Consider the following 27,849-nt stretch of genomic DNA (forward strand, 5'->3'; position numbering starts at 1 on the left):
TATTTTAGATACATTGGCAGATCAAGTCCCTGGAGTTTTCTTGTCTTGCTCTACAAAACCTGAAAGTTTACAAACAAATAAAACTCTTGACAACAACTCAGAAAAGTGAGGAAAGCCTCTAGTCTGTGCATATATGCCTATATGTGAAATATACACATGCATGTGTGTGTGTATGTATAAACTTTGGCAGGGGAGATGATAATTTAAAATCAAAGCAGACATCCCACTTGAAGCTTATTAATTCACTTGAACGTCGTGACTGAAGCTTGAAACTCACTTTTCCCAACGTTCTTCTCCTTCCAGCCTCCTGCTGATAAACCACGGTACCCCCTTTTGAACTATACTCTGGCTGTTTGCTTGGCAAATAAATGCTGTTCCGCCCTATTAAACCTTTTAGGCAGTTTCGTCTTCGGGTTTCTCAAACACAGAACTAATAAGGAGGTGCTTTGATGCTGTTTTACTTTCAAACTATAGCCTTGAGGCGTTAAAACGAGCAAAAGGTAAGCGAAAAAGTAAATTGCCACGAGCAAGGCGCACCCTCCCTTTCAAAATCGCTCCGACCCTCTGCAGCGCACGGCGTGGCAGCCGAAAATCGCCTGTTCCTGTGCAGAACTACGTCCCGTCGGCAGCCTCTGGGGTTCTGAACCGGTGCCACGTTACCAGGGGGATGAAGAGAGAGGAGTCACTTTTAAGTTTTAAAAGCCCTGGGATCCCTTGGGGGCGGGTAAAGACCGGAAGGTAGAGAAGGCGAAGCTTCCCAAAAGTTGATTCTAGGCAAACAAGCATCAGACAGGATGTGAGGATTAAGAAATGGCAACTTGTTTAAGCAGCCAATAATAAAACTTCTGCGTGAAGCGTGGCGGCGGAGCGGGACAGCAAGCTCTCAAGCTCAAAGCGATTTCAAACCTCTGGCTCAAGTTACACTTTCGGAGGGACGACCCTGGCGCTGCGCGCAGTCCTTCCTGGCACACACTTGATCTCTCCTCCCCACAGCCCCTCTCCGCTCCCTGTCCGCCCCTCCACACGCACATACCCTTAGTTGAATATAAGCAAATGAAACCACTGAAACATCTGCTTTCCTTAAAATTGGGATAAGAGTCTCCCGCTCAAAGGCGTCAAATTTCCTCTCATTTAGGTACATTTTTCCGAAGAAATGCAACCCCCCCGGAGACACCTCTGCCCAGCATCAAATGGATCCTACCTGCTTTTTAAAAAACTCCCCTATTTACACTGCTAACTCGTAAAACACATTTTAAGTGGGATAGTTGAGCTCCAATCTCAGCCTCAGAGCTCCTCGTCACATTCTACTTCTTTCTCTCCCTTTCATCACAACGCTTTGGGAAAGTCGCATAAGTGATCAAAATTAACATAAATCATTATTAGTTATTAGGATTTGCTCTAAATTACACTGAATATCGCACCAGCCCCATCTGCCGCCCCTGCTCTCGCAGCAATAGATTGCAGATAAAATAAATGTCCTTACCCCATTAGAAGGTTCCTGTCTCTGTAGCCAAAAGCCAAACAAAAGCAATAAATACCGGGCTTTTCCTCTGCACTATTCAGCTGTGACTCTTTTCATCAGCTCTTCCTCTAGAAAAGCTCGATAGCTGCCTGAAAATATTGCATTTTATATCACCAAAGGGCGATTAATATTGCATTAACTGTATTTAACATTTTTAAGCGCGAGTAATCTACAATGAGTTTGTTTCTATTATTAAGTACAGGGGATATCAGAACTACTGCAGACCACTTAACATATCTGTATGATCATATTATTTGTCTCACACTTTGTTTTTTTTAATATATATATAATGTTAGAGTGTAGCGCGCCATGTTTGAAGTGGAAGGAGCCCCGCTAATGGTCTGCTTAAACTATTCTGACACTGACTGGAGACGGCCAGGTCCCTGCCTTCATTAAATGTTTATTGTCAACACTGGGGGAGGGGGGAGGGGGAGCTGGTGTAAGTGAATTTCCGCGGCTGGAAATTGTCAACACTTTGTTTAATTCTGATCCTTGCGCACAAAAGTTTGTTTACGCTATGCTGCACTGAAGCCAGCAGTCAGAGCTACCAAACTTTTGTTTGCAATTCATTTTACATAATCAATGCAAAGAGTCTGTTTCTCTTCCTCCCCCATCCCCCCTTTCCCACTTTTCTTTCCAAGCTCTTTTTCAGCTTCCGTCCTCCTCTTCCAATCCTCTTCCTGGGCTAAACGGGAGAGAAGTGACCTCCGGGGCCTTCCGGCTGGGAGCAACGGACGGACGCGGGCAATTTCCGCCCCACCTCTGGGTGTGCGGGAGCAGGATGCTGGTCTCGGCGCTCCTGCGTTGCCAGCTTCTCTTCGACCCAGATACCCCATCTGCGTGTTGCGATCCAAGAGTCTATTGAATTTTGAGGGACGAAAGCCCTGTGGTCAGCCCTCCTCCCGCCCCGGGTATAAACCCCTGCCTAATAAATTCCAATCCATAGCAGGGCTTTGGTGACGTGCACCTAGACAGCAAGACTATTACTGCTCCAAGTTTCTTTTTAAAAATGTAAACCAGTTTCGAAAGTTTTGTGGTGTTTAAGGTGTCTGTTGACTCGGGCAAACCATCGGGAGAGGAGTATTTTCAACCTCTTTGCGACACTGGTCCCTGCACTCGCCTCTCAAGACGCACTCAGAGAGTGGGAGGTGACCTCCGCGAGCGCCTAATTAGCAGCGGCGGAACTCAGGCTCACCTCCAGGAGGGGACTGGGCGCGCACAGGGCGCATGTGCGGGCTCGGCGCGCTCCCTGCGCTCCGTGCGCGCCCCAGCCGCCCCGCGCCCGCTGGGTCCTTGCTCCACCAGCGACACCTGCGCACGCGCCGGAGGCCGGGCCGGGGCGCGTCGACCCGCTCGGGTCCTCGGAGGCCTGGCGGAGTCCGGGCTGAAGCCCTTAGGCAGGTGGCTGCCTCGCTGGCCTTCAGGAGCTGCCGCCTGCAGCAGCTAAAGCCCCCTAACCGGGAGCCTCTGGGCGACAGCGGAGGGGCGCAAACCGAGCACAGCAACGTCGCTTGGCTGTGGTTCAGGCTCTTGGGGCTCTGGGATTCCCCGAGTGGACGACCCCGAGTGGGTGGGGGTTCCCGAAGCCAAACAAGCACCCTGCGTGGGTCGAAGGAGGGCGGGTCTCCTCCTGGCTGCCAATTCTGACCCAATCAGCTCTGCCTGTGGTTTGAAACGGCACCCGCCAACCCACCCGCCCCCAAGCTCCAAGTCTCGCTGGGGAGACTAGCGACCTGCAGACGGCAGCGGCTGCAAGGCAGGCAGCAGCCCCACGAGGCTGCCTCCGAAATAACTGCCGGAGTCCGAGGACCGCTTGGGCGCTCGAGCTTCGAGGCCCTTCCCGGCCAGCGCCCAGCCTTGTAGGTGCACCAGATTTAGGGGAGGTGGAAAGAGAGGGCGTCCGCCCCCCCCCAATCACGCTGACTTGGAAACAATTAGTAAAGTTTTTAATTAGTTTCTTGTTATCATTCATTTTATTAATTTCCGTAAGTCTCAGGTCATGAATTATTCAAAGGGCAAGCCAACCTGAGCCGTGCGGCCGCTGGTTCCAGGCCCGCCCCAGGCCGTGCCGCCCGCCCGAGGCCCCGGAGGGCGGGAACCAGACGCCGCCAGCGGTGGTGGCGCAAAGGTTTGATCAAATATTAAGTAACGTAATTATTGCGACAAGGCTTATCGTGCAGGTGGAAAGAGTCCCCCCCACACACACACACACCGTGAGAATTAGAATTTGACTTCTTTTTTTTTTTAATCAATTAAGCTTGCGGTCTTTTTTGAAACCGCCTAGAGTTACTGGGTGGCTGTCTCCTAGGGGCTGAGACTACGGCGGCAATCACACCAATAAGCAGAACCTTACAAGATAGGTGTCGTCATCACCCTTATCATCCCGCTGGCCACCAAGGCTAGTTTGAACGGGGTGGGAAACTGCTTTTCGCCAGGGTCAGAAGTCACAAGTCCAGCTTCACGGACCGGACTGTGAAAGCCCCTCCGTGTGGGAGATGGAGCAGAAACGCCTGGCGCAGGGTTGGCGGGAGAGGCTGGGGCCCAGGGCGCGAGCGGGTCAAGAGAGTCCCGGGGTGAGGGCGACCTGTCCTCTCCAGGCGCGGGCACTTGTAGGAACAGGACCAAAGAAGCACTTTTTCACAAGAAAGTAAAAATCGATACAATCACGGCAGTGGGTGCCTACGGTTTATTTATGAGGGTGTAATCGAAATTGAGAGCAATTTCAGAACACGCATTACACAAAAACCTATTCAGAAGTTAGTTGATGCGTCTCGAGGACATCATTCCTTAGACCCACAGAAAGAGCAGGACCCAGAGTTAGGGCTGGGGGGACGAGAAAATTTAAAACGAACGGATGGCACAAACGTGGCAGGTGTCTTCCAGGTGTCTTATCTTTCTTTTGGCTTTCCTACTCTACCACCGCCTGGGGTTCCTGAGAAGCTGAAATGCATATAGAAAATAATTTTCCCACTTTTTCCCATTTATTTTGAGATTACTGTTTAAAATAACCGGAGGCACACATCGTAGCACTTCCACCAACTGACGGGTGCAACGAATCCGCTTACAGGATAATTCCACTCTTCAGAACCTGGGAACTTGGGAAGCCTGACAACCGCTGCGTGGCGAGCTCCGCATTTTCTCCAGCAGGACATTCGCGTGCTTGTTGGTGTTTGCTTGTCCGCGAATTGACAGCGTTGCCTGAGAACAGCAGCCTCCCCACTCCTGCTGGCGGTGATTCGCTCACCAGATAGTAAAGCATTTCTTGCTTTGCACAGTTTCCTACTACAGAAAATAGGAAACTCTGCAAAGCGTGTATTCTCATAATCTGTTTTATTGACATAATACTGTCTTCTTTTCATTTAGTGAGGGGTTTACTTAATACAGAACAAATGTTTACGTTCTTATTACATCCACTGGTCATCATTATGTAATACAAAGGTATTCGAAACATTTCGTTTGGGGCGTATTCTTTTTTAAGCAGCCTTTGTAAATCTTTTCATCTGTTTATTCCTGGTTCTCCAACAATGAAATTGCTCATACTTTCCTATAAAATAACGTGGGGGGTTTTTTTACAAATACATTTTATTAAAAACTTTGATGACATTTTGAGTCCATAACAACAGAAAAAATTAATTTTGATGGAAGAGATCTATTTTGAAAAATACCTTTAAGTGCTTTAAAAAATTAACACCTTTAAAATCACAGCTTTTTAAATGCACTCTTCTTTTTTGAACATCAAGTGTTTGTTTCACAGATTTGCCGGTGAAATTAAAAAGGTCTGGCTAATGTGGCATGACTTCAGAAGATATACTCCCAGCTATGAAGAGACTGTGTACATTTGGCATGTGACCTAGTCCCAGGTCACCAAAAAATGAATCTCTGATCCCTCTGGAGCAGTAGGCGGCACACAACATGTTCCAAATAACACAGGCATTTGTCATGGGGGTGGGACAGATTAGTGGACGGTTTTTGTATCTATTAACTTCCAAAGAAAAGTCATTTAGTTACATTTTTTAAAGAAACATTTTTAGGCCAGACAAAACATATAAACCTCCAAAGGTCTCTGTCCCTGAACCTCAATTTAAATATTTGGGGGTGCCTGGTTATTTATTAGCTTCCACCACTCTGAAGTGAAGGCTGTAGTTTAAGAGTTTCTGCAGTTAGAAAAATTTTTTTTTTTATAAACACAGGCCACTAATTTAGAATTCATTTTATTCAGAGCACCACTTTTCACATGAGTCATCTGAAAGTGAATTCTGATTCAGCAGAAAAAATACATCATTCTCACCCTTTCCCCTCTTTTCATCCCCCTTTTAACACCCCCTCCCCCATATTTTTGGTTGAAGGCTGAAGTGAGTCTCATTTGCTGACCAGCTCTACCAGGACTTGGCCTAATAGAGAGACAAAAATGCACCCAAATGATAAAACTGCTCTTCTTTCAGTTATGTTTTATTTGTAAGTGTACTGGGACACATCCCCCTGTTGTATTTTGGCTCACAGAAATGGTTCTGATAGAAGAGGGAAGGGGGAAAGGTCATAGAGCAAAGACGTAACCCAGGAGAAAGCTCAGCAGACACACATGGACAGGTTATCAACCCTTGAGACACTTCAGGAATGACACTGGCGGTCTGTAACCACTGTGTGTGTGTTAAAGAAAATATTTACAATAATCTTCCTTTTTATTTTTCCTCTAAATACAAGAATATGACAGGAATGCTGTGTTTTCGGTGAAAACAGGCAGTAGACTGTGAAATCACACTATCCACGAAACGGTCTATCAGAAAGCTAGCCCAGTTTAGTGCTCGGTTTCCAATGCATAGAATGTTTGCGCTGCAAACAATGATATACAACGTAATTAAATAAACAATGTCTAACCAGAGTGAGACCTAATTGTGTTTCTTTCCGCACTCTTCAGATCATGCACGATTTTAGTATTGTTAAATGGCAGGGTTTTGTTTTTCTTCTCTCATTTCTTCTGTTTTCAATTTTTTAGTTCTTATTAAAGGATGGTAATAAACCATCTCCACATGAGATCAAAAGAGTATCTTGTGCACCACGCAGGCATTTTACCTAGCCACCTTCAACTGTCTTTCTCATTTTTTAATCCATCAGCAGTTCATAAAGTACCTTGATTATAACTATGAAATACTATACATGATTTTCTATTAGGGAGACTGGTAGTGCAAATTAAAGTTCTTGCTACCCAACATTTATCCCCAGCAATAAATTACTCTTGAATAATAATAATAATAATAATAATAATAATAATAATAATGAAATACAGTTATTCTGCTTTTCCCCCCAACATGCAGACCCTTTTGAAACAATGGAGGACTTTAAATCTTTCTCTCCTGTGGGATTTGGTTGACTGTCCACACAGTCGAGCTCTGCCCCAACTGAAAGCAGAAACTTCTCCATGTGTCAACAATTTCACGTTCTCCAAGAGAGAAGGGAAAGGGACCTAGAAGCCTTAGACAGGCCTTGTTCTGTGGAGGCAAAGCAGTGTATCTCTCCTAGTGCTTTCCACCCAGCAGTCTATTTGAATCAATTGTAAATAAAATTCAGTGGGTAGTTTAAAATAAATGACACTTCGAGAAATAAATGAAAGGGTAAGCAAGTGCTGTGAGTCTGGGAGGGGAGCTGGTTTTGAAGTACTTTTCTCGGTCTTAGATATAAGAGCAAAAAATAAAAAGAAGGAAAAACCCTTGTTAAAAAGTGTTCTATTCTCCTAGAATAAAGTCTTTCTTTCGAAGCTCCTAAATTCCGCCTTTTCGTCAGCTCAAAGACTATGCCTCCCTCTCCCTGAACACCCCACCCAGCGGGACTCGCGCCACAGGAACACAGGCCAGGTCAATGGAAAATGAGGCCTCCACCTAACAGGTAGTGAAGCCCCCCACCCCCTTTCAGCGGTCCCCCCACTCACTTTCTGGCAACGGGAGAGCAGCCATCCAGTCTCTTTGGAACCCAGAAAATAAATCAGAGAGGACATGGGGAGGGTCGAGGTGAGACTCGGAGGGAAAAATTAAACACACAGAACTAGCTCCACTCCCCAGCATCTCACCTTCCGGTTGGTTCGGGATTTCGTTTCTCAGCTCAAGTGTGTAGGGTTGGGTCAGTGGCAATAACGGTGGTGGCTCTTTTCTCTCTTCCTTAGGGGAGGAATGAAGCTGCAGAATACCGCTCCCTGGAGTTAAATTCTAACGCATGTTTTATCTGCTTTTGTTCTGTTTTGTTTTAGTTTGCCTTTATGTGTTTAGTTTTTGGTGGTTGGTAGGTTTGTTTTTGTACATAGTTCCTTGGTCCCCGGGAGATTTTGATAAATGTCTCTGGTCCGAAACAGTCCATTTCCCTACCCTTTCCGAGTCTCCCCCCACCCCAACCCCTGGAACCATCCTGCTCCTCAAAACCCTCCTCCAGTCTCCGCTTTCCTTCCCCTTAATCCCTGCTCACCCAAACGCTCCCTCTTCTCCCGCTGTCCTCTCCGGTGTCCACGCCCAGCACCCCAGTCCTCTAGGTCGGAGGAGCGTGAGAGCAGGAGGAGCATCAAGAGAACGCTGGAAGAGGGATTCTCCAAATGCAAGCAGGATAACGGACACTCCAAATCCGGGGTGGGGGGGGGGGAGTAGGCCCGGGAAAAGCCCCCCTCCCCGACCCCGCAAGGCCCCTTCAGCTCCCCGATCTGCCCCGCCGGCACCTCCCACCCCCCTCAGTAAGTGGCGGAGAATTTCATCCGCTTCTGCTTCTGTCTCTGGTTGCAAAACCACACCCGCACCACGTTCTTTTTGAGGTCCAGTTTCTCGGCGATGGCAGCGATCTTCTCTGAAGAGGGCCGCGGCTGTACTGCGAAGTAGGCCTCGAGGGAGCGCTTCTCCGGCGCTGCGATGGAAGTCCGCTTGCGTTTCTTCTCGCCGCCGTTGAAGAGCTCGGGCTTGTTCATTTTCTCGCGCTGCGCACCCTCGGCCTCCTCCAGCCAAGCCTGCAGGATGGGCTTGAGCGCGATCATGTTGTTGTGCGACAGCGTGAGCGACTCGAACCTGCAGATGGTGCTCTGGCTGAGCGAGCCCACGCCCGGGATCTTGAGGTTGGCCAGCGCCGAGCCCACGTCGGCCTGCGTCACGCCCAGCTTGATGCGCCGCTGCTTGAAGCGCTCCGCGAACGCCTCGAGCTCGCGCGGGTCCGTGTCTGAGTCGCAGATGGACGCCAGGCCCGCTGCGCCCACCACCGCGGCCGCCGCCGACGCCGCCGCCACCTGCCCCGCCGCCGCCGCCGCCGCCGCCGCCGCAGCGCCGTGGTGCGCCGCCGCCGCCACCAGCCCGGGGTGCGGCAGCCCCGACGGCATGTTCATGGCGGCCGCGGCCGCCGGGTGCGACAGGTGGCCCAGGCCGTGCATGTGCGGGTGCGGGTGCGCGGAGCCGCCCAGCAGCCCGCCGCCGGGGCCGCCGCCTCCACCCCCCGGGCCGCCGCCGCCTCCGCCGCCACCGGGGCCGCCGCCACCTGGGCCGCCGCCGCCTCCCGGGCCGCCGCCACCCCCCGGACCGTCGTGGGCGCCACCACCGCCGCCCGCCGAGCCTGCGCCGCCCGCGCCGGCCATGAGCGCGAGCGAGGGCGACGAGATGTGGTCCAGCAGGTCGCCGGGCTCGAGCGCCTGGTGGTGGTGGTGGTGGTGGTGGTGGTGCGCCAGCGGCACGGTGGACGTGGACGTGCACGGCACGCTGTTCATCGTGTGGTACGTGGCGTCCGGCTTGAACGGGTGGCTCTTGCCCTGGGACACTGCGATGTCCACAGCCGCCAGCGCCTCGGCCCGCGCCAGCAGCGTTTCGTCTAGGCTGGCGAAGAGGTTGCTCTGCAGCTGCAGGCGACACAAACCAAACCAAAAAGGAAAACCACAAAACCGAAAAGCAAAACACAAAACAAAACAAAACCACACACAAGCCGGAAAGCACAACAAGTAAAGAACAGACACAAAGCAACCAAAACAACAACAACGGGGGTGGGGGGTAGTAGAAACCGGGAGAGACGGGATGGGGACACGTTGGGGACACGAAGACGGGGACGGAGGAGAAGGGCAGGGAGCGTGGCGAGGAGAACAGACGAGGGGAGAGGGGAACACAGGAGCACATTCCGGGAACGAAAAGGGAAGGGAAAGAAGAAGAAACGGAGATGTAACTCGCGTCCCGAACCCGCGTCGCGCACCGAGCACGCAGAGATCGCCTCTCCGAGGCGTGAAATTAACAGAGAAAGTGGAACAAAGTCGAGAGTCCTGGCCCCGCCGATCCCCACTTTGACCGCAGGAGCCCGGCACGGAGGCAGGGGCGACAGGAACACGACATTAAGTGCCACTGTACAAAAAATGTGCCAAGCCGCGGGGTTCCTCTAAAAACGCCTGCCCGCAACTGCCCGCACCGGGACCTTTGCACACACCGGCACCCGACATGCAGCGTCTCGGGCTCGGGGAGGGGGCGAGTCTGCGGGCCGGGCCGCGAGCGCGGGGCGCTTACCGGCGGCGTAGGCAGGCAGGCCCGCCGGATGGCCTCGGAGCTGGAGTGCAGCGATGGGTACTTGTGCTCAGGGAGGGTGGGATGCATGGCAAAGTGAGGCTGCTTGCTGTTCATGGACATCATCTTGATGGCTTGGCATGTAAATCCACAAACACTCCGAAAGTCCCCGGGAAAGTGCGCACGCCGGCTCCCCCGGCCTCCCTTCGGAGGCTGCAGCCGCGGCGGCTGACGGCGCGGAGGCGGCGGCCGCGCGGGGGCTGCTGCTGCTCCTGCTGCCGCCGCTGCCTCCTGGCGCTCCCTCTGGCCGCGCAGAGCGCCGCGCACCGGCCTCGCGATCCCACTTCTCCAAGAGCTCTAGCCCCGCGCGCGGACGGGATGTACTCCTCTTACACCTGAGCCCCACTTCTCGCGGCCGGCCCGGGGAGCTCTCGCGAGAGCTCGCGGCCCCGCCGCGCTGACGGGCATCAGTTGTCCTCGCCGGTGTGACGCGCGCCCTCCCGCTCGGCGGCGCCGGGCGACTGCGCGCGCGCGCGCGCCAGCCCAGCAGCGACCGGCGCGTGGGAGCCGCTCTTATAGTGACCACCAGCAAGGACAGCGCAGGTGACGCACCTGTAGCTGGCGGGGCATGCGCACTGCGCGCCGCACCTTTCCCACCGCGGGTCGGAAGAGATCAAAAGGGCCAGCTATTGTCTGCGGGTTGGCACCTTGGCGGCAGAGAAAGGCGAGAGGTTCGCTCGCAGCTGCTCGGGTTCCCCTTCCTCCCGGACCCCGCCCCAGCGCGAGCCCGGAATATATGCGCGCTGCTTTGGCACACCTCCTCCCCGGGATGTCTAACAAGCTGTTATATAATGTATACAGCGGGGCATTTGTATGTTAAATTATGCCCGCGCATTCCTCTGTATACAGTATAAATCACAGCACGGGGATGCAGAAGGTGCTGTCTTTTGCTGCAAGAACCTGTTTCTTTCAAGGTTTATAAATACGTTCCCGAAGAATAATCGCGGTGACAGACGTTCGTTTGAAGCAGTCAGACGCTATTGATTTCCATATAATTTAATTTCCTCCGCGCACTTCGTTGCTGTTGTTTTGGTGACTGGAGCCGTGTCAGGCGCCGACAGTGACAGCCACTTAGGAGCCGCAAGGAGCGCGCGCTTCCTCCTCAGGAATGGCTGTTCAAATGAAACTGTGCGTTTTTCTTATTCTTTGTCTCCTTTAACTGAGTACAACCCCGCGTTTCGAACGAGCTCTGGGTGATCTGAGGCTTCTAGTAAACAAAAGGAGAAACAGTTAACAGGGTGTAGTTGGGATCCTTCCCTCTCCCCCGCGCGCACGCAAACGCGCACACACACACACACACACACACACACGCACACTTTATCCTGAAAACTCCAGGAAAAGGAAACCGCTTCAGAGAGAAGGGAATAAGATGTGTGACAGAGAACTTTCTTTTCCTTCCATCGGTTTGGCTTCTTTGCTATAGATGTCATTTTCTTCAATAAGAGACAGGATTAAACCAGTTTACAGAAAAGCGTGATTAAAATATTTATTCACACCAACTTGAAACAACGGGCCCAAGCTCTGGTCCAGCTTTGTACAGTATTTATTTTTGTTGTTGTAAAATCAAACCCTAAGAAGAAGAAGAAATCAATTACCCATTCTGTTACATGGCCCTCAAGTGGTGGACAGATCAAGCGCCTCCCCGGGGACCACAGTTCAGATGCCCGAGTCCCCGGGGAGGCAGCGCCAGCCCCGGGTGATAATAACGGCCCAGATGTTATCACATCTGAGGCGGGAGAGCTGCAGAGCGGCGAGGCGCTGCTTCTGGGAGGCAGAGATCAGACAGATAATTTTTCAGGTCTCTCCCACACCAAAGAGATCTGCATTTCCACCAAAGAGCAGGATCTCATTTCTACAAACCTAAATTTGCGTTGGTGTTTATTTTATCTTTTCTTTGGACAAACCGCCTGTGTAGTTAGTATACCCACTCACTACTCAAATTCCAAGAGGAGCCCACAGGCGTCACCATGCCTTTTCCTTCCTTTCTTCTCTTCTCTCTCTGGCCCCCACCCCCACCCCCTGCAGCCGGAGAGGGGAGTAGGAGGGATGTTCATTTGCTGGTGCAAGAAGGAGCCGCGTTGCCATCCATTACGCGGTCCCCTGGGAGTGCTAAATGCAACTTTATCTCTGCGAGGAATGGACGGCGGGCAGGACATCGCTGGAGGGAGCGAGTGAGTCCCACGTAGTCTTCGCAGCGAGTGCCCAGGCTTAACCTAATCCTTCCTGACACCCTTCGCGGCAGTTCCCTGAGCTCTCCGTCGGGGGAAGAAAGGGCCCGTCTGAGGGCGAGCGAGCGACTGGATACTGTGGACCGCCCCACCCCCCAAGGGAAACGCTGGACTTTAGGAACCCTGAAGAGTGCAGGGAGACAGAAACGCCAACAGCAAAGATGTGGGCCCTGGTGGACCTCCAGAGAGCGAGGCGAATCCCTCGCGAAGCTCGTCTCGGTTTCCCTTCCACCGCCTGGAGGGCCCCAGTGAACCCTGAGGGGAGGCACCTGGCTTAAGGTCAGGAACTTATTGACCCGCGGAGACTCCAGTCTTAGCTTATTGGACATGGGATCCCTTCTTTTTGCCCGGAATATCTCACTTTTTCCGGGGCTAGAAATATGAGGGCTATGAGTACAGTTTTCAGCACACTCCCCAACCAACTGATTGGAAGTCCATTTAGGTAGGGCACATCAGTGTTCATCGTGAGGCTTAGCAAGGGACTTGTCACGCAGTGAACATGCTCCATAAGACAATGCTCACGTGTCGGAAGGAAGGGAAGGCAGATGGGGAGGGTCAGAAGCAAATCCCGAGAGCTCAACAAGCCAAGGCTAATGGGAGGGGCAGGCAGGAAAATCACTGAAGGGTCTCCTTTTGCCCTACAAAGGAAATGGAGACTGGGCCGGAGGGGTGTGCTGTCCTCACACCCAGCCGTAAATCTCAGATCTAGCCTGTTCTCCTTCCAAAGTCAATGATTCCATCCGTCCCTCATGTACTTTCTACCTTACCCTGCTTCCTGAAATGCATGCTGAGCACCAGTCTGGGCCAGGGCAAGATACTGGAGTTAAAAATGAGGTATAAAACATGGGTATCTGTCCTTCCAGAGGTGGCAGTCTCTGAGAGTGAGTGAGCTACAGGTGAAGCAGTATTTGTGGTGCAGCGTGGCAGGTGCAATGAGGGAGTTGCAGAGAAATATGGAATGGGGTGGGCATGATGCTTAGAGAATTATTCTGCCATATCCCTGCTGGGCCTTAGACCCAGGCTGAAGAGTGGAGCACTGTGGTGGGTCTGAAGGCAGCTCCCTGGACCTTCCCCAGTACTTGACCCCAGGGCAGTGGTGAAAGAAAGGGGTGGGGGACCAGGGCTCAGTCCACCAGCGTGTCACTGCTTTGAGCTCCCAGTCTGGCAAGTGCGGTAACTAGGTGGCCCCTGACTGTGATAATGATGCCCACATGGGGTCTGAGCCTTGGCATAGATTCCTGTGCAGATCCCCCCCACCCCCCGCTTTTTCCTGTTTAACGACCAACCCAGGTTCCTCCCCCCCCCCCCAATTCCTAGCTTTGCATTTTATCAAGAGGGGGATAATGAATGCACAGCTATTGATTTCCAAGGAATTTCCGCCCCCCAGGGATAGGGAGTCTATCATCTGGATCAGAGACACATTTCTTTCCCTCATTAATTAATTTTCTCCCCCTTTGGCAGACCCACTGAACATTTCCTTCGGCAGAGCCTCTTTCCCAAGCTCAGGGAGCAGACATTGGCTGGTTGGAGTGAGGACCAGAGACCGAAGCACTGGGCAAGGGCCCGCACTGTTGCGGGGGAAGTCTCCGCGCCTTTGACGGGCCTACCTCCCCACCCAACACACACACACACACACACACACACACACACACACACACACACACACACACACACACACACACTTCGGCAGAGCGTTCCTGACAGCTGCTGGTCGCTGGGTCTGCCTTTCCCCTTCCAAAGGGACTAGGGGGAAAGTGAGCGCTGGTCGCCGGAGCCGCTACCTGCACGTCCCAGACTCTCGACGCCAGGTTTCAGTCTACCAGTTGCAAGGGGGCGGGGTAGGTCGACACTAGGCTTTCGCCGCGTTCAGGTGAAGCCCCCGGAGCCCAGAGTGAGCAGCCTTTAGAAGAGGCTAGGTTGTGTTAGGCAGTGGGAGGGGGCGGACAGGAACCAGAGAGTCTGTGGCGACCAGGGCTCAGTTCTCGGAAGGGGGGCTGCACTAGGGCGGCCCCCGTGCGCACCGGGGTGGACACTCTGCCGGAGGGTGAGCTAGAGGAGGGACTCGTGCGGTACTTTCGTTTAGACCCCGGGCTGCCTGGGCTGCTTTGGTCCTTGGTCTCAGCGCTACCCCTTCCGCACCCGGGCTCAGTCCTTCCCTCGGCGAAAAGACTGGGCCCCTCGCCGACCCTGCCAGCGGCCCTGGGACCTCCTTACACGGCCCACAAGGCGGCAGGCCCACACTGTCCGGTTCTGGGCAGTGGCCCTGCCTTCTGCCACCCGCAGGGCCCAGCTCAGCCCAAGGCGCGCGTCCGGAGTCACACTCTTGCTGGCTGGGGCTCAGGGATTTCCTGGAGGCCGCTGTCCTTCCTTTCTGCCCGCCCCTCCTGCCCTTCCCTGCGCCCCGGGTCTCCTGATCTCCGTCCGTCCCCAAGGTCCGGGGAGGGGCAATGAGTTACTGGGGAGACGGGATGGTCTCCAGTGAGACTCTTAGCGCCGCATTCAGACTGAGTGCCAGCGGGTGGAAAAAACACTGCTGTCCTCCTTCGGTCCGTTTAATCCAAATGCAACTCCCTGACTGATGCCCTTGCAACACGGACGATGCGTCCCAGTCAAGTTCACTGCGGGTCATTGCCGCTCTGGGCGCCACATATGTAGAACTCTATGGGCAGGGCTGGACAAAAGTAGATTTACGGCCGTTGCTATGGAAAATAACGCAATAATTAATAAGTAATAACACAAGAATAAGCTGTGCTTCGCGTACTCAAAACTGTAAACCTAGTATTGCCCACCCCTTCGTAGATCTCCAGCCTAATCCCTCCGTGTGCTTGAGACCCACCCACCTGGTGAAAGCCCTACGGGCGGTAGCTGACGCCTAACAGGGAGTCTCCCCCGCTGGCTCGTCGCCAGAGGCGGTTGGTTGTCCCCGAGAGCCCCGTCCTAGCGCTGAGATGCTCGGCCACAGGCCCCTGCGGGTTAGGTCCCGAGGGGAGCAGAGCCGGACCAGGCTCCGTCACAACTGCCAGAGCGCCCTGGCCCGAGGACCGGTTTCGAGCTCCCGGGATAACAACGACGAACACACCGACTCGACACCAGACGCTCCCGCCGTGACCCCGCGCGCGCGCGACGAGATCGAAGTTCTGTCGCCGGCCCGTCCCCCAGAGAGCCGCCTGCCCGCCGCAGCGACCCAGACGCACGCGCGCCCTGGTTGGAGGAGGCTCCGCCGGCGCAGGCGGACGGCAGAGGACCCCCAGCACCGCCCGCCGCCGCCGCCCACCCCGCCCCGGGAGGGCAGTTTCGGGGACGCAGAGGCGGGCCTCGTCGCCCCCCGCCCCCCCGCAGGCTCAGCTCTGACTGCAGGAGTAGGGTCCCCCAAAGGGTCCGGAAGCCGCGGAGGGAAGCGCGAAGGCGCGGGTGCCGACCCCGGAGTGCGGAGCCGGTCCTGCCGCCGCCGCCGCCAGCCGCCCCTCCTCCCGCCGCCCGCACAAATCAAAGCCCCTTGCGAGGGACTGGGAAATAGTTGCCTTGTCATGTAACACATTGCCCTGATTTATTATAAAATTTTAACGAAATCATGCATATTTTAACAGCCTTTAATCACTGCATGAAAATTTAATTCATGGACTGTAGCGCGTTTAAATAAATGAAGTGTTAATTCATTAGGATTAATTAATTTGTTAAAGGATTGTGTGCAAGGTTAAGGTGGGAAGAAAACTCTTTGTTGGTTTCGCGTCTTAATCGCCAGGTTCGTGAGTGGTAATAAAATGAAAAGAAACCGCGGAGTCAGTCGTTTCTTCCGGTGGGGACTGGGCGGGACCAACTGAGAGCTGCCCCCCCCCCCCCACGCCCCCGAAAACGCTGGAAACTCCGGCCGCAGGGGCACCGGGCGGGTCTGCGCGCCCCGAGGACCGGTGCCGGGGAGGAGGGAGCGGCGCTGGCGGCGGGACTCCGGGAAGGCTGGGGGGGGGCTGGAGCGGGAGGGAGGGAGGCAGCGCCGAGCGGGGCCGGCGGGCCAGACCTCACCCGCCCTCCCCAACCCCCACGCCAGCACAGAGATGACCCCGCGAGCCAGGCAGGTCGCGCCTTCTGGCCTCCGGAGCACCGAGCCTCGGCTTAATGGACAGATGATGGGCCAGTCCTGCCACCTCCCGATCCTTCCAGCGCCCAGGGAGTCACTGTCTCGCCATCAGGCCGCCGGCCCTCGCAGCGAGGGCCAGCCGGCCGCCCCAGGGGACGCTCGGAGGGCGGAGGCGGGGCAAAGGCAAACTGGCAAGCTCAGGCTGGAGCGTCGGAGAACCTTTTCCAATCGGGTCCGGACCTTAGGGAATGGTTCCTTCTGCACCTCTTGTAAGGGCAGGACGAATAGGCGCCCAATGCAGCGCAGCGGACCCGCGGAAGAGAGTCCCTCTTCCGCACTGAACTCTCATTCATCCTTAAAGACCCAGTACAAACAGAAGCTCACGCTTCTACACACTAGGTTAGTCCAACTCACATGTATTAGTGGGGGGTCTGCTCCGCGTGGGAACACAGCAGACCTAGGAATCTACCGTCTTTGAAGAAGTAGAGCTTCAAGTTAGGTATTCTAGACGGCCTCTCACCTAAAACCGAAAATCACCCTCGCCTGAGTTCCCGATGAATTCTTAAAAGAATTCTGCGTTTAATAGATGCTTCCTCGCTCAGGGTTGGGTTCCGAGAATTAGGCAATAAATGTTCGCTGTGCACTCTGAGATCATTGCTTAAAAGGTTTTCTCTCTGCCAAGTATTATTAGAAGGATCAGGTTACACCATGCGAGGCAAAGGCTGGGTTTTAGGACTCCCACAAATAGGAAAGGAAAGACCTTCTTAGGAGGCTTTGGGAAACTCTTCTAATCTAAGAGGCCACATTCAATGAAGTTAAACTGTTAGTTTGATGTTCTCTACAATATCATTAACAGGGGCAAAAGCAAGGGAAAGCATGTAATGCAAGTATTACTGGGGAAAACTGAAACCATTTTGCTAACAAGTTCCTGCCACAATGAGGGTTCAAGACCAAAGTACTTCTCTTGTGGAGTGTTAACTTTAGTTGTTTCAAACTAAGGGAAACACAGAAGAGATTACAGGAAAACAATGCAAATTTGAAACTAAGGGGCTATCCATCTTAAAGTCTATCACTTTGAGTTTTGGTCTCTATCCATTAAAACAGGAGACTTGTTGTTTGGGATGGGATGAAGATTTTGAAAATTAAAAGAACAAAGGTCATGTCAAAAAAATAAGCATGTCTTTAGCCATTGCATTTTAGAAAGACGAGCAGTCAATAGATGATTTTGTTCAGAAAGACATGAGCTGGGAAGAGTCCGCTTCCTTCGTCACCAGTGCACCCTAGCCCACCAGGGCCTCAGTGCTGTTTGTAAGCCCATGTGAATGTCAGTTCATGTGCATGTTGATAAAAAGGGGCACACACACATTCTCCCGCCACTGAGCTTCCACTTGGTAACTTAATGTTATTTGGAAAAGAAACCTGCTAGTATTTCCAAAATATGCTTAAAAGAATCCTTGGGAACTTCATACCCACTCACTCCTTGGCCTAGACATTTGAGCGCCCAGGCCCAACACAGCTCTGACGCATTCCAGCTCTGCCTGCCATGACAAAACCTCAACTCGCTTATCTGCGTGTGACCCAGGGGTGGTGGCTGGTTCGCAGAATTTGAGAGGATGATGAGACAGAGGTTAGCAAAGTACTTGGTTTCAGCAAAAGATAGGTTTTTTTTTACGGTATGTATATAATAGATATATTTTTTAAAATGTGATAACATTTTATTTTTCATGATACAGATGATGCTAAAGACAAATAAGGATGCGTGATTAAAATCCTGCACGGATTATTCCCTTCAACTGAGGAATTCCAAGTTTGATTAATTTAATACAGGAAGTACTATTTTGGGGAGGATACAGCAGGGTTTCCGGAGCGGCTGGGAAATGCTCGGGTCCTACACAGATGCCCTCACTCCAGGTAGGCAATAGTAAGTCAGGGTGTGCACTGGGTTCCATGGTAGTGTCAGAATACATTTGGAACTGATACATTAAAAACTGATACATTCATGGTACAGAAGTTATTATACACAGAACACAATAAAAAACTTACCCCCAAATTTATTCTATTCAGAAAAACTGAGGTTTCTACACTTAATAAAATTTCAAATGTATAACCACATTGTCAAAGAAGTTTAAACTGCTAATATCCCTGAAAGTACCCATGAGCTTTTAACATATCAGAGAGATAAAATGACACATACTTATTGAAAAATGTCTATGACAAAACCAAAAAAATGTTTTGTAGTAGCTTTTTAAAAATTTTATTTTGGCTTGATTAGTGGAGGGCATGATTCTCCAAGTCATAAAAATGATTTGCTATATTTTTATGGTTTTGACTCCTTGAAGTCTATTAAAACAGGGGTCAGCAAATTTTCCTTTATTTTAGGCTTTGTGAGACATATGGTCTCTGTTGCAACTAGTCAATTATGCAGCAGCAGTGCAAAAGCAGCCACACATATTGTAAACAAATGAGCGCAGCTATGTTCTAGTAAGACTTTATTCGGAAACAAGGAAATCTGAATCACTTATCATTTTCCTGTGTTATGAAATATTCCTAGCATTAAAAAAAAATTAAAAAGTGTATAAACTAGTTTTAGTTCATAGGCCTTTCACAAGAACAGGTGCAGGCCAGATTTGGTCCATGAGTCATAGTTTGTCAAATCTTCTTCTTTTTTCTTTTTTTTATTGTTGTTTAAGTACAGTTTTCTGCCTTTTTCCCCCTGTCAATTCTTACAAGATCAATTTAAAAAATGGTAAGTTTGACTGGTCTTTATAGGCTAATTCAATATCTGAGACAACATCAAGGATTACAGTGTTTATGACATCCTTTATTCAGTTCCCACAGAAAAGCATGCAGTATTCATGTAAAACAGTATGGCATTAATGTAAAATGTTCAGTGCACATTTGCTAGACAAGTCATTCGCATACAAACCATTTTGAAAAAAAAACTATATAGGCGCACCAAACACATGTTTGGTGAGAATATACTTTTTTAGAGCCTACATTATAAATTGTGCTTAGCTCACCTCTTCTCACCCCCCCAACACTCTTCATGAAAAAAAAAATTTTGTCCTACGTAAAAGATACTCTGTTAGCCAATTGAAACTTCTTTTTCTTATGTAAGAAAAACAGTGCAAGCAAGAATGCTATCATGCATAGTTTTCACATGCAAACGAGAACTCTGACCACCCCCAAAAAGCTTCCCTGGCAGACCACAGGAGTGGGTCCAGGGCTTGTTAGTGAGTGCTTCTGTGCAAGTCCATCGGAACAGCAAAACCACCAGTTTAGTTTAGGCCCCTCGGAACCCAACTGGTGCATGCCTTCCTTCCAAAGCAGACTCAACTTTCGATTTTTCACTACACTACACACAAAAAGATGAGCAAATGAAAGTTATCTCACGTGAAACAGATATTTTTGTATAGAAATGTCATCTTTCATAATAGCAAACATGTTTTTTTTTACAAAAACTGAAAACACAACATTAAGAATGCAAACATACACATAAAACCAAAAAAGAAGTGAATGTTGGTCTAAGGTCAGAACACTATTTCTCCATGATGGCCTTACATAAAAGTTAGGCCACGACTACCCATAAATAAAAGGTGGCAGGCAAAATAATGCCCAACCTAGGAGAAGCTTTAAAGAAACTCAAGTGTCCCGTGGGCAGTGTGTAGACAACACTTACAGTGTTATTTAGGAAATCCTAGCTCTGAAGACAACTGAGGCTCATTAATAGGCCTGTATCTATTGGTTATAACCATTGTATCTAATGGTTATTGAAAAATCAAGACTGAAGACAAAATATATCCAAACCAGATATAGGTAACAGTCATTGAAAAGAAACTCTCTGCCTATCTTCTGGTCAAAAACATTCCGAAACAAAAATGAAAAAGAACAAACTCTTCAGAATGAACAAAGGTATTCTGGGCACACTGGCAGGGGTGTCCAACCTTTTGGCATCTCTGGGCCACAGTATAAGAAGAGTTGTCTTGGACCGCACATTAAATACACAAACACTAATGAAAACTGATGAGCAAAAAAAAAAAAAAAAGGTTTTAAGTAAATTTATGATTTTGTGGTGGGCTGCATTCACAGCCGCCATGGGCTGCAGGCCATGGGTTGGACACCCCCGGCCAGTACAGGCTAATCCGCCATATTCTGACTGGACACTCGACTAAAGACTATCGATTCAAAATCATACAGAACCTTTATGAGGGGAAAAGTAACTTTAAACATTTATATTGTTCTAAGGACAAAAATATAAATGACACCTTTCTAATGAGTCAACTTTTAGTTGCTTTTGATGGGCTGGCATTGGAAAGGCTGCTCTGGATTTTCCTCTTTGTTGACTGGTTCACATTTTTATTTCTCTTCTCAGGCACAAAAGCAGCAGACCAAGGAGACGGGAGGTGGTTATGGAGACCATGCATCTCTGAGGACATCTTAAACAAAGACGACCCAAAGCTCTGATCTTCAAACAGCTGATGTGACCCGCTCAGCAGGACACCTTGGGAAAACTCAGTCTGAAACAAACAGCTTGGGGGTTTGATTTCATTAGTTCCTGAGTTAGAACTGGGATGGAGTGAAAAATCTTCGCTCATCTCTTGGTCAGGTGGAGAGAGGAGGAAAAAAGAAGAGGGTTTCCACTCATTTCCATTTTCTAACTGATCAGTAGTTAGAGAACCTTTGGAAAGGTTTGGCTTAGTTCTTTCTTCCAGCTTATCTGGTTCCTCAAGGAATTCACTGCCTTGGGAGGACTTTGACAACCCATCCAAATCCAGTGACTTAAAGCCGTTATTACACGGGCTCTTACTGTTGTCCGACTCAGACATCATCGAATCCAGCTCGGAGATCTTGTCAAGGTAAGCCGCGTCCATGGAGGCTTCACTGGATGTTCTCGTCCGATTCATTTCGAAAGAGCGAAGAGAATTCAGCCTCTTGGATAAACATGAGCCTGATTTCTCACTCAGTTTTGAAGAAATTTCTCCAACAGAATTCGCAATTGTGTTCCCCTCGGAGCTTTCAAAATCCAAGCTCTGGGCGTAGCTTGTGGAACAACAATCCCAGAACCCTGTCTTTGGGGAAGGAAAACATTCTGATTTCTTTTCAGTCTCACTTTTATCATCTTCTGAAGAATCTTTACTGCAGACATTTGGAGAATCACAAAAGTCATCAAACACCAATTTTCTGAGATGGTGTGAGTGCTTTTTGGAACCTCCTGCTTTGACCATGGAGCTCTCTCTATTTTCTGGGGTACTGAGCTGAAGGCAGCTCAGGGACAAAGGAGTACAAGAAGCCGGAAGGTCATAAAGTTCATCTTTGTAGGGGGCACAGTCACTGGGCTTACTGCCCCACTCTCTGTCCAAGTAAGTATCCATGCGTGTGTCTGTCACACCTAACATTATTTCCACCTGCTTTTGATATAGGTCCTTGTTCTTAGAACATTTCAGGTCTGTTTTGCTGGTGCTTTCCTGCCGGGCAGAGCTGTTGGAAGGCTGTGCCAGGTGAGAACTCGAGGTGGACGAGCCAAGCGGCTTTCTGGCACCGTCACCTGGATTCTTGGACGGCACATCCTCCTCGCTGCCGTTGCTCCCCTGGCCATCCGCAGAAAGTGCTCTCTGGCAAATGGAGTTCATAGCTTCCTTCTCTTCGCTTGAATTTTTTAGCTGTGCAATTTGAGATTCTAGTTCCTCTATATACTTATCACTTCGTTCCAGGGCTTTCTTGAGGCGATTGGTTTCACGTTCGTACTGCTCTACTTTGGACTGAAGAGCAGCTACTGTAAACCTCCCAAACCTGCAAGGAATGGGAGAACAGTTAACCTTACAGTTCAAGCTTTTTTCTCTAAGTTTAAGAATGCCAATTTCTCAGCACACTCTAAGTGATACTTCAGACCACTCAGTGAAGGGGACAAAAGCAATGCCAGACATAGCATCCTAAAAAAAAGTGCGGGGGGAGAGGGGTTCCCACTTTTTAAATAATAAACATGATAATAATGGCAAAGGGTCTAATAGAATACTTTGTGGTCTAATCAGACCAGTGGTAGCAGAGAGGCAGAAACCCACTGAAGATTTCCCTTCCGAGAGCTAGCCCTATCAAGTCAGCTCATATATGCATGAAGAGTTATCCCCTAAAACAATGGCAAAGATTTATGATAACATTTGAACAGTGGTCCACATCTTGAAATATTTACATTCAATCATTTTCCTATCGTACAGCAGTGTTTTATAATACATTTCTTATACAATGTCACCTTGTCAAACATAAAATGCCAATTTGAAATTCAGAAATCCTAGCAGTCACAGCAGGGATGGTTTTAAATACTTATTTGGACCCTTTCAATTATAGCCACTCTTGATCTGAAGCTTTTACTTGGCCTTTCTGAACACTGGGCTTTAATTCATTTCAGTTCTACTTATTTTTGGCATTTTACAATTATGTGAAACATCAATCTCATTTCCTCCAACTTTGAAATATAAAGTCAGTGCTTGTGGTTCCAATATGTTATGCATAAAAACATTTTCACATTTTCTGAGAAGGAACATTCTGGAGAGCAACAGAAAAAGAACACATCAAAAGTCCATTCCTTTTACTCGGTAATATCTTGTTTTCAATATTTCCTTAAGAATGGGCATTGGGTTCAGCTCAGAAAGCCATTTTTGAGCACGCAGCATGGGCTGGTGGGGTGTCTGGAGCTGGGGATACAGAGACCGACAGACTCTTCCAGCTTGAAGGGACATACAATGTCTCCCTTAAACTCCATTGGACCACCAGGGAAAATTTTATCTTTCGGAAAACTGCTCCGATGAGCCAAGAAACATAAGCCTTATATTCTAACACCCTAAAAAATAACTTCGCTCCACAAAAGTTCTCTTCTTAATCATTGCTTTGATTAATTAAACACTGATCCATGAAGAATTCAGGGGCTGTCTCTTTGGAGGAAGGTACTTGAAGAGGTGACTTCTAGAAATTGATTTTATCTCTGGGTTTATCTTTCTTTCGTTTTCTCCCTAATAACAAAAATAATTACAATGAATAAGACATACTAAGTGTTGAAAACAAGGATCAAAGAGAAGCAACAACAGGAGCAACTGCACCTCTAGGTCACCACCGCTGCTCTGCAAGCTGCACTGGCACCTCCCACCTCCTCCCGCAGCAGCTCGCTTCCCTCCAGCTCACTTCCCTCGGCTGGCTGGCCCTCAGTAGAGCCTGGTCTGCATCGCTCCAGGGAGAAAGCAGGGGCAAAAGTAAATATAGACTCATGAAATCTCAAGGTTAGAAAGGGCCTTAAAAGACTTGTTGCTGAATATTGATCTACTCACTGCAATTAACGGAACTCTCAGAAAGAGCCTACTCCCTTCAACCTCTAAAAAGCAAAGCAAAAAGCCATAGGTATACGATACACAAAAACGAAAGCAACTACAATAACGAGCCTCCCTGTTTTAAAGACAAAGTTTTTTAATAAATATCTACATCTTTTATTTTATTTTTTTAAAGATTTTATTTATTTATTTTTAGAGAGGGAAGGGAGGGAGAAAAAGAGAGAGAAACATCAATGTGCAGTTGCTGGGGGCCGTGGCCTGCAACCCAGGCATGTACCCTGGCTGGGAATTGAACCTGCGACACTCTGGTTCGCAGCCCAAGCTCAATCCACTGAGCTATGCCAGCCAGGACAAAATTTTCTACTATGGCTATGAGTATTTGGTTGAATGAAAGATGGAAGTCTTTCCTTCTTTGCTGAAGAAAAATATTTTGGTTTACAAGTGTCATATTTAACAGAGCTGTAGTTTCTGTAAGAAAAACTTTAAAAGTGGACAAAGCTTTTTAGTGCATTCAGCACAAAATGTGAGTTCTTGATTGTAACTACTCTGGCATAATCAAATAACCCACATATTTTTTAAGGGAAAACTGAGCAGCGGTTTATTTAATGCACACAGTGAAAGCAACAGCCTTACATCTGCTTACCAAGATAAAATGTTTTTCTTAAGTGCAATTTTTATCCTCAGATGAAAAATATCAAATGATTTAAAATCAAAGAATGTTACTAGATAGTAGGTCTATTACCAAAAGGAACTCAGAAGCTTACATGAGGAAAGATGAGTGACAAATAAGGACCATTTCTCAAAATATTAGCAGCTTCTTATTTCAGGCTTTAGCCTAGAATTTCAAACTGTAAGATGCTATGTTTGTCCCTACGCATTTTAAAAAGGAGTTTAAAAATGGTTCTGAGTTGAAGCCAAAATGATAGCCCTAACCGTATGTTTTGTGTGACTTCTGAAATAAAGCTGAAGCGCCATGAGAACTAACAGCAGAGGCCAGCCACAGAACACGCGTGAGAAGGTTCACGCGGAAGTCACCAGTGGAGCTGGCTGCTGTCTGAAGGTCACTGCCCTCCAGTCCCCACAGTTCCAATTCCATACTTCCATGCTAGTAAGGGACGAATGAACAGAAATACATAGTGAAAGCCATGCAACTGATCACTGAATTAATCAGTCCATGTAATTTATTCGTTTGCTGTCCTTCCCTTCCCCAGTAGAGCACAAGCTCCAGAAGCAAGGAGTTTGACCATCTTACACTTATAGCTAGCTCCCTAGAACAATTCCTGGTATACAGCAATCCCTCATTAAATATTTCTTGAACGAATGTTACTTTTTTCTTATTTTAAAATACATCAATGCTGCCCTGGCTGGTGTAGCTCAGTGGATTGAGCACCAGCCTGTGAAATGAAGGTTCGCTGGTTCAATTCCCAGTCAGGGCACATGCCTAGGTTGCAGGGCAGGTTTCCCGGCTGGGGGTGTGTGAGAGGCAACCACACATTGATGTTTCTCTCCTTTTCTTTCTCCCTCCCTTCCCCTCTCTCTAAAGATCAGTAAATAAAATCTTAAAAAAAAAAAAAACAAACTTCAATGCTTTACATTAAGACAGGAAAAACAAAAGCAAAAAGACAGAGCCAGCACCGTGGGGAAAGCCAAAGGTCCTTGGGCCTCTTTTACATGTATTATGAGTTACTGTATTACCAAACTAAATGTTTAATACATCCCACTGTTTTGTTTTTTTCACTGACACCAAGGAAAGTAATGAAGTATGACATATATACAATGTAGTTCTTTTACCTACAGACTTGCCATTATACCATGCTCCATCGAAAAACAAAAACAAACCCTTCCACTTTCACCTTAGCAAAAGAATGCGAGTAGATGAGACTCCTGGTATGGGTAGCATGAACTTTTAGTTTACCCGAGATGCCCACATTAAATTTGGCAAAGAGCAATTCACTTGATCATATAGAAATAACAATCAGGAACGCATATATGATGCTAAACTTCCAAGGAAGAAGACAATGAGGATAAGAGCTTATTTAACTTTGAGTTTTAATACTCTCTTCTCCACACTAATTCCAGATACCACTTCCAGTGTACATGTCAGTAAATGCAGCAATGACAAGGCACGCCGGAGGGATTTCTAACATCATTTACCGTACTTCCTTTTCCTGAGTAAATTTCAAAATGGGAGTATTTTCATAAACATTCCATTAGAGACCAGAAGGCTTTGATTTTCCAAGTAGCAGTGATGGCCAAAGGCTTCATTATGTTAGAGAAAACATTGTAGAGCAATGTGGGAGCTACAGCTAATCTCAGAATCCAGGAGAAGCTTAAAGGATTTTCCATCTTGCAGTGTTCACTGATATGTACATTCTGGTTGAGGGCTCCCTTGTCCAATAAGCTACGGGAGAATAAGACTGCTCTTGTCCTTACTGGAAGTAAGAGAAATGCAAGTGCTGTTGGTTTCCCCTTTGAGGCACTGTAACTATTTTAAGTGCATCTCCAACAAAGAAAAGTTCCCAGGACCACATTTACTTACAGTCCACCACACAGGAGGAACAGAATGATGTTTGAAGGGCGTCAGAAGAAAGCAAATGTTGTAAAAGAATAAACGCCAGAACCAAGCATCAAAAGAAAAAACAGCTCGTGCTATGCTGCCATTAATTAGTTGTGAAAACAAGTGATTCATTTTGCCTCTCTAGTACTCAAAGGCACCCCCAACAAAAGAGAAAATGCAGCAAGCGCAGTGCGTTGCTGAGACCACCACACTCCAGAAACATCATCTCGAGGAAACAGGGGACACTGCCTCCCTTGCATCTTTTACACCTTTTCTTATTTGCCAGCTAAAGTAATCGTGAAACGAAGTGAAAGCAACCTTTGGATCTGGACCAGCTTTTGTGATCTAGCCTGACAGATCTTCAGTGTCAATGTCCTTGTTCTACATGGTCCTCATATGCACAAATTTCAGTTAGCAGTCTGATTAAGTAACACCAGTCATTCAACAACATGATTAAGTGACTGCCAGCTTTTCAGTTCACAAAACACTATGTAAATAACAGATGTGTACCACGTTCAGTGGCCAATCAGATCACTTCTTTCAAAGTCTGAAAGTGACTGGTCACTGCGATCTGTCATTCAGTTCACGTACAGACAACAGAACATGTAGTTGTGCTACCATAAGGCATTTTATGAAAATGGACAATCAAAGAATTAGCCTACAAAGTTGAAGCTGCAACGAAGAAAGAGAAAGTGATTAACACCAGAAGTGAAATGAGAATCAAATGTAATGTAGTTATGGAAGACAGCTGATCATGGGAATGTTGAAACTGTCACCATTTGAGGGCTCCTGGACATACTAGAGGAACTCGGGAGAGGCAAATTTACTGACATCAATGAGAAAAGTGGTCGTGATGAAAGAGCTAAAGATATCTAGAGGAAGTGACGAGCTAGCAAAAAACTTCACATTGAAGCACTATGGAGGTATTTCACAACACTGAAAGTATGAAGGATACAATGTTGGAAGCTATGCAAACTTGGGAGTATGACAGTTCATTAAAGCATTAGAGAAGGTGCTAGACTAATATATAAATTATGTGATAAGGCAGCAAGTACTATTCAGATTATCCTCTGTAATTTTTTAAAAAATATTTTTAAAGGTTTTATTTATTTATTTTTAGAGAGAGGGGGAGGGAGGGAGAAAGAGAGGGAGAGAAACATCAATGTGAGGTTGGCTTTCACGTGGCCCCCACTGGGGACCTGGCCCACAAGGGTGTAGCCCTGACTGGGAATCAAACTGGTGTCCCTTGGGTTTGCAATCCACTCAATCCACTGAGCTACACCAGCCAGGGCACTCCCTAATTTTTTTACAAAGAATTAAACATGGCTCTGACTGGTTAGCACAGTTGGTTAGAGCATCATCCTGATATGTCAAGGTTGTGGGTTCAATCCCAGGTCAAGGCACACACAGAATCAACCAATGAATGCATAAATAAATGGAATGAAAAATCGATGTTTTTCTCTCTTTCGCTCTCCCTCCCTCTCTAAAATCAATAAATAAAAATTTTTTAAAAAAGGAAAAAAGACTTTCTCAATGTTTGGTTTAAACAGTACTATATAAACATTAGCTTACTAAATAAATACTAGTTTTACTATT

The 27,849-nt window shown here is 48.5% G+C and overlaps 2 protein-coding genes across 2 annotated transcripts in view; both read right to left on the reverse strand.

Moving 5' to 3' along the window:
- Positions 1–8,228: 8,228 nt before the first annotated feature.
- On the reverse strand, positions 8,229–10,319 carry POU4F1 (POU class 4 homeobox 1). The gene is made up of 2 exons (XM_045839230.1): positions 10,021–10,319; positions 8,229–9,371 (listed from the first exon to the last, which is right to left on the reverse strand). The coding sequence occupies exons 1-2, from the start codon at positions 10,141–10,143 to the stop codon at positions 8,229–8,231; spliced, it is 1,266 nt and encodes a 421-aa protein (XP_045695186.1). The 5' UTR covers positions 10,144–10,319.
- Positions 10,320–18,544: 8,225 nt separating this feature from the next.
- The window catches only part of OBI1 (ORC ubiquitin ligase 1), a 38,725-nt gene continuing 29,420 nt past the window's right edge, over positions 18,545–27,849 (reverse strand). The window contains exon 6 of the mRNA XM_045839306.1: positions 18,545–22,170. Within this exon, the coding sequence (XP_045695262.1) occupies positions 20,658–22,170 (1,513 nt within the window). The 3' untranslated portion in view covers positions 18,545–20,657. The remainder of the gene's footprint in view (positions 22,171–27,849) is intronic.

Source organism: Phyllostomus hastatus, unplaced genomic scaffold (genome assembly GCF_019186645.2).
Source record: "Phyllostomus hastatus isolate PE091 unplaced genomic scaffold, TTU_PhHast_1.1 phas_contig_29, whole genome shotgun sequence".
NCBI lineage: Eukaryota > Metazoa > Chordata > Mammalia > Chiroptera > Phyllostomidae > Phyllostomus > Phyllostomus hastatus.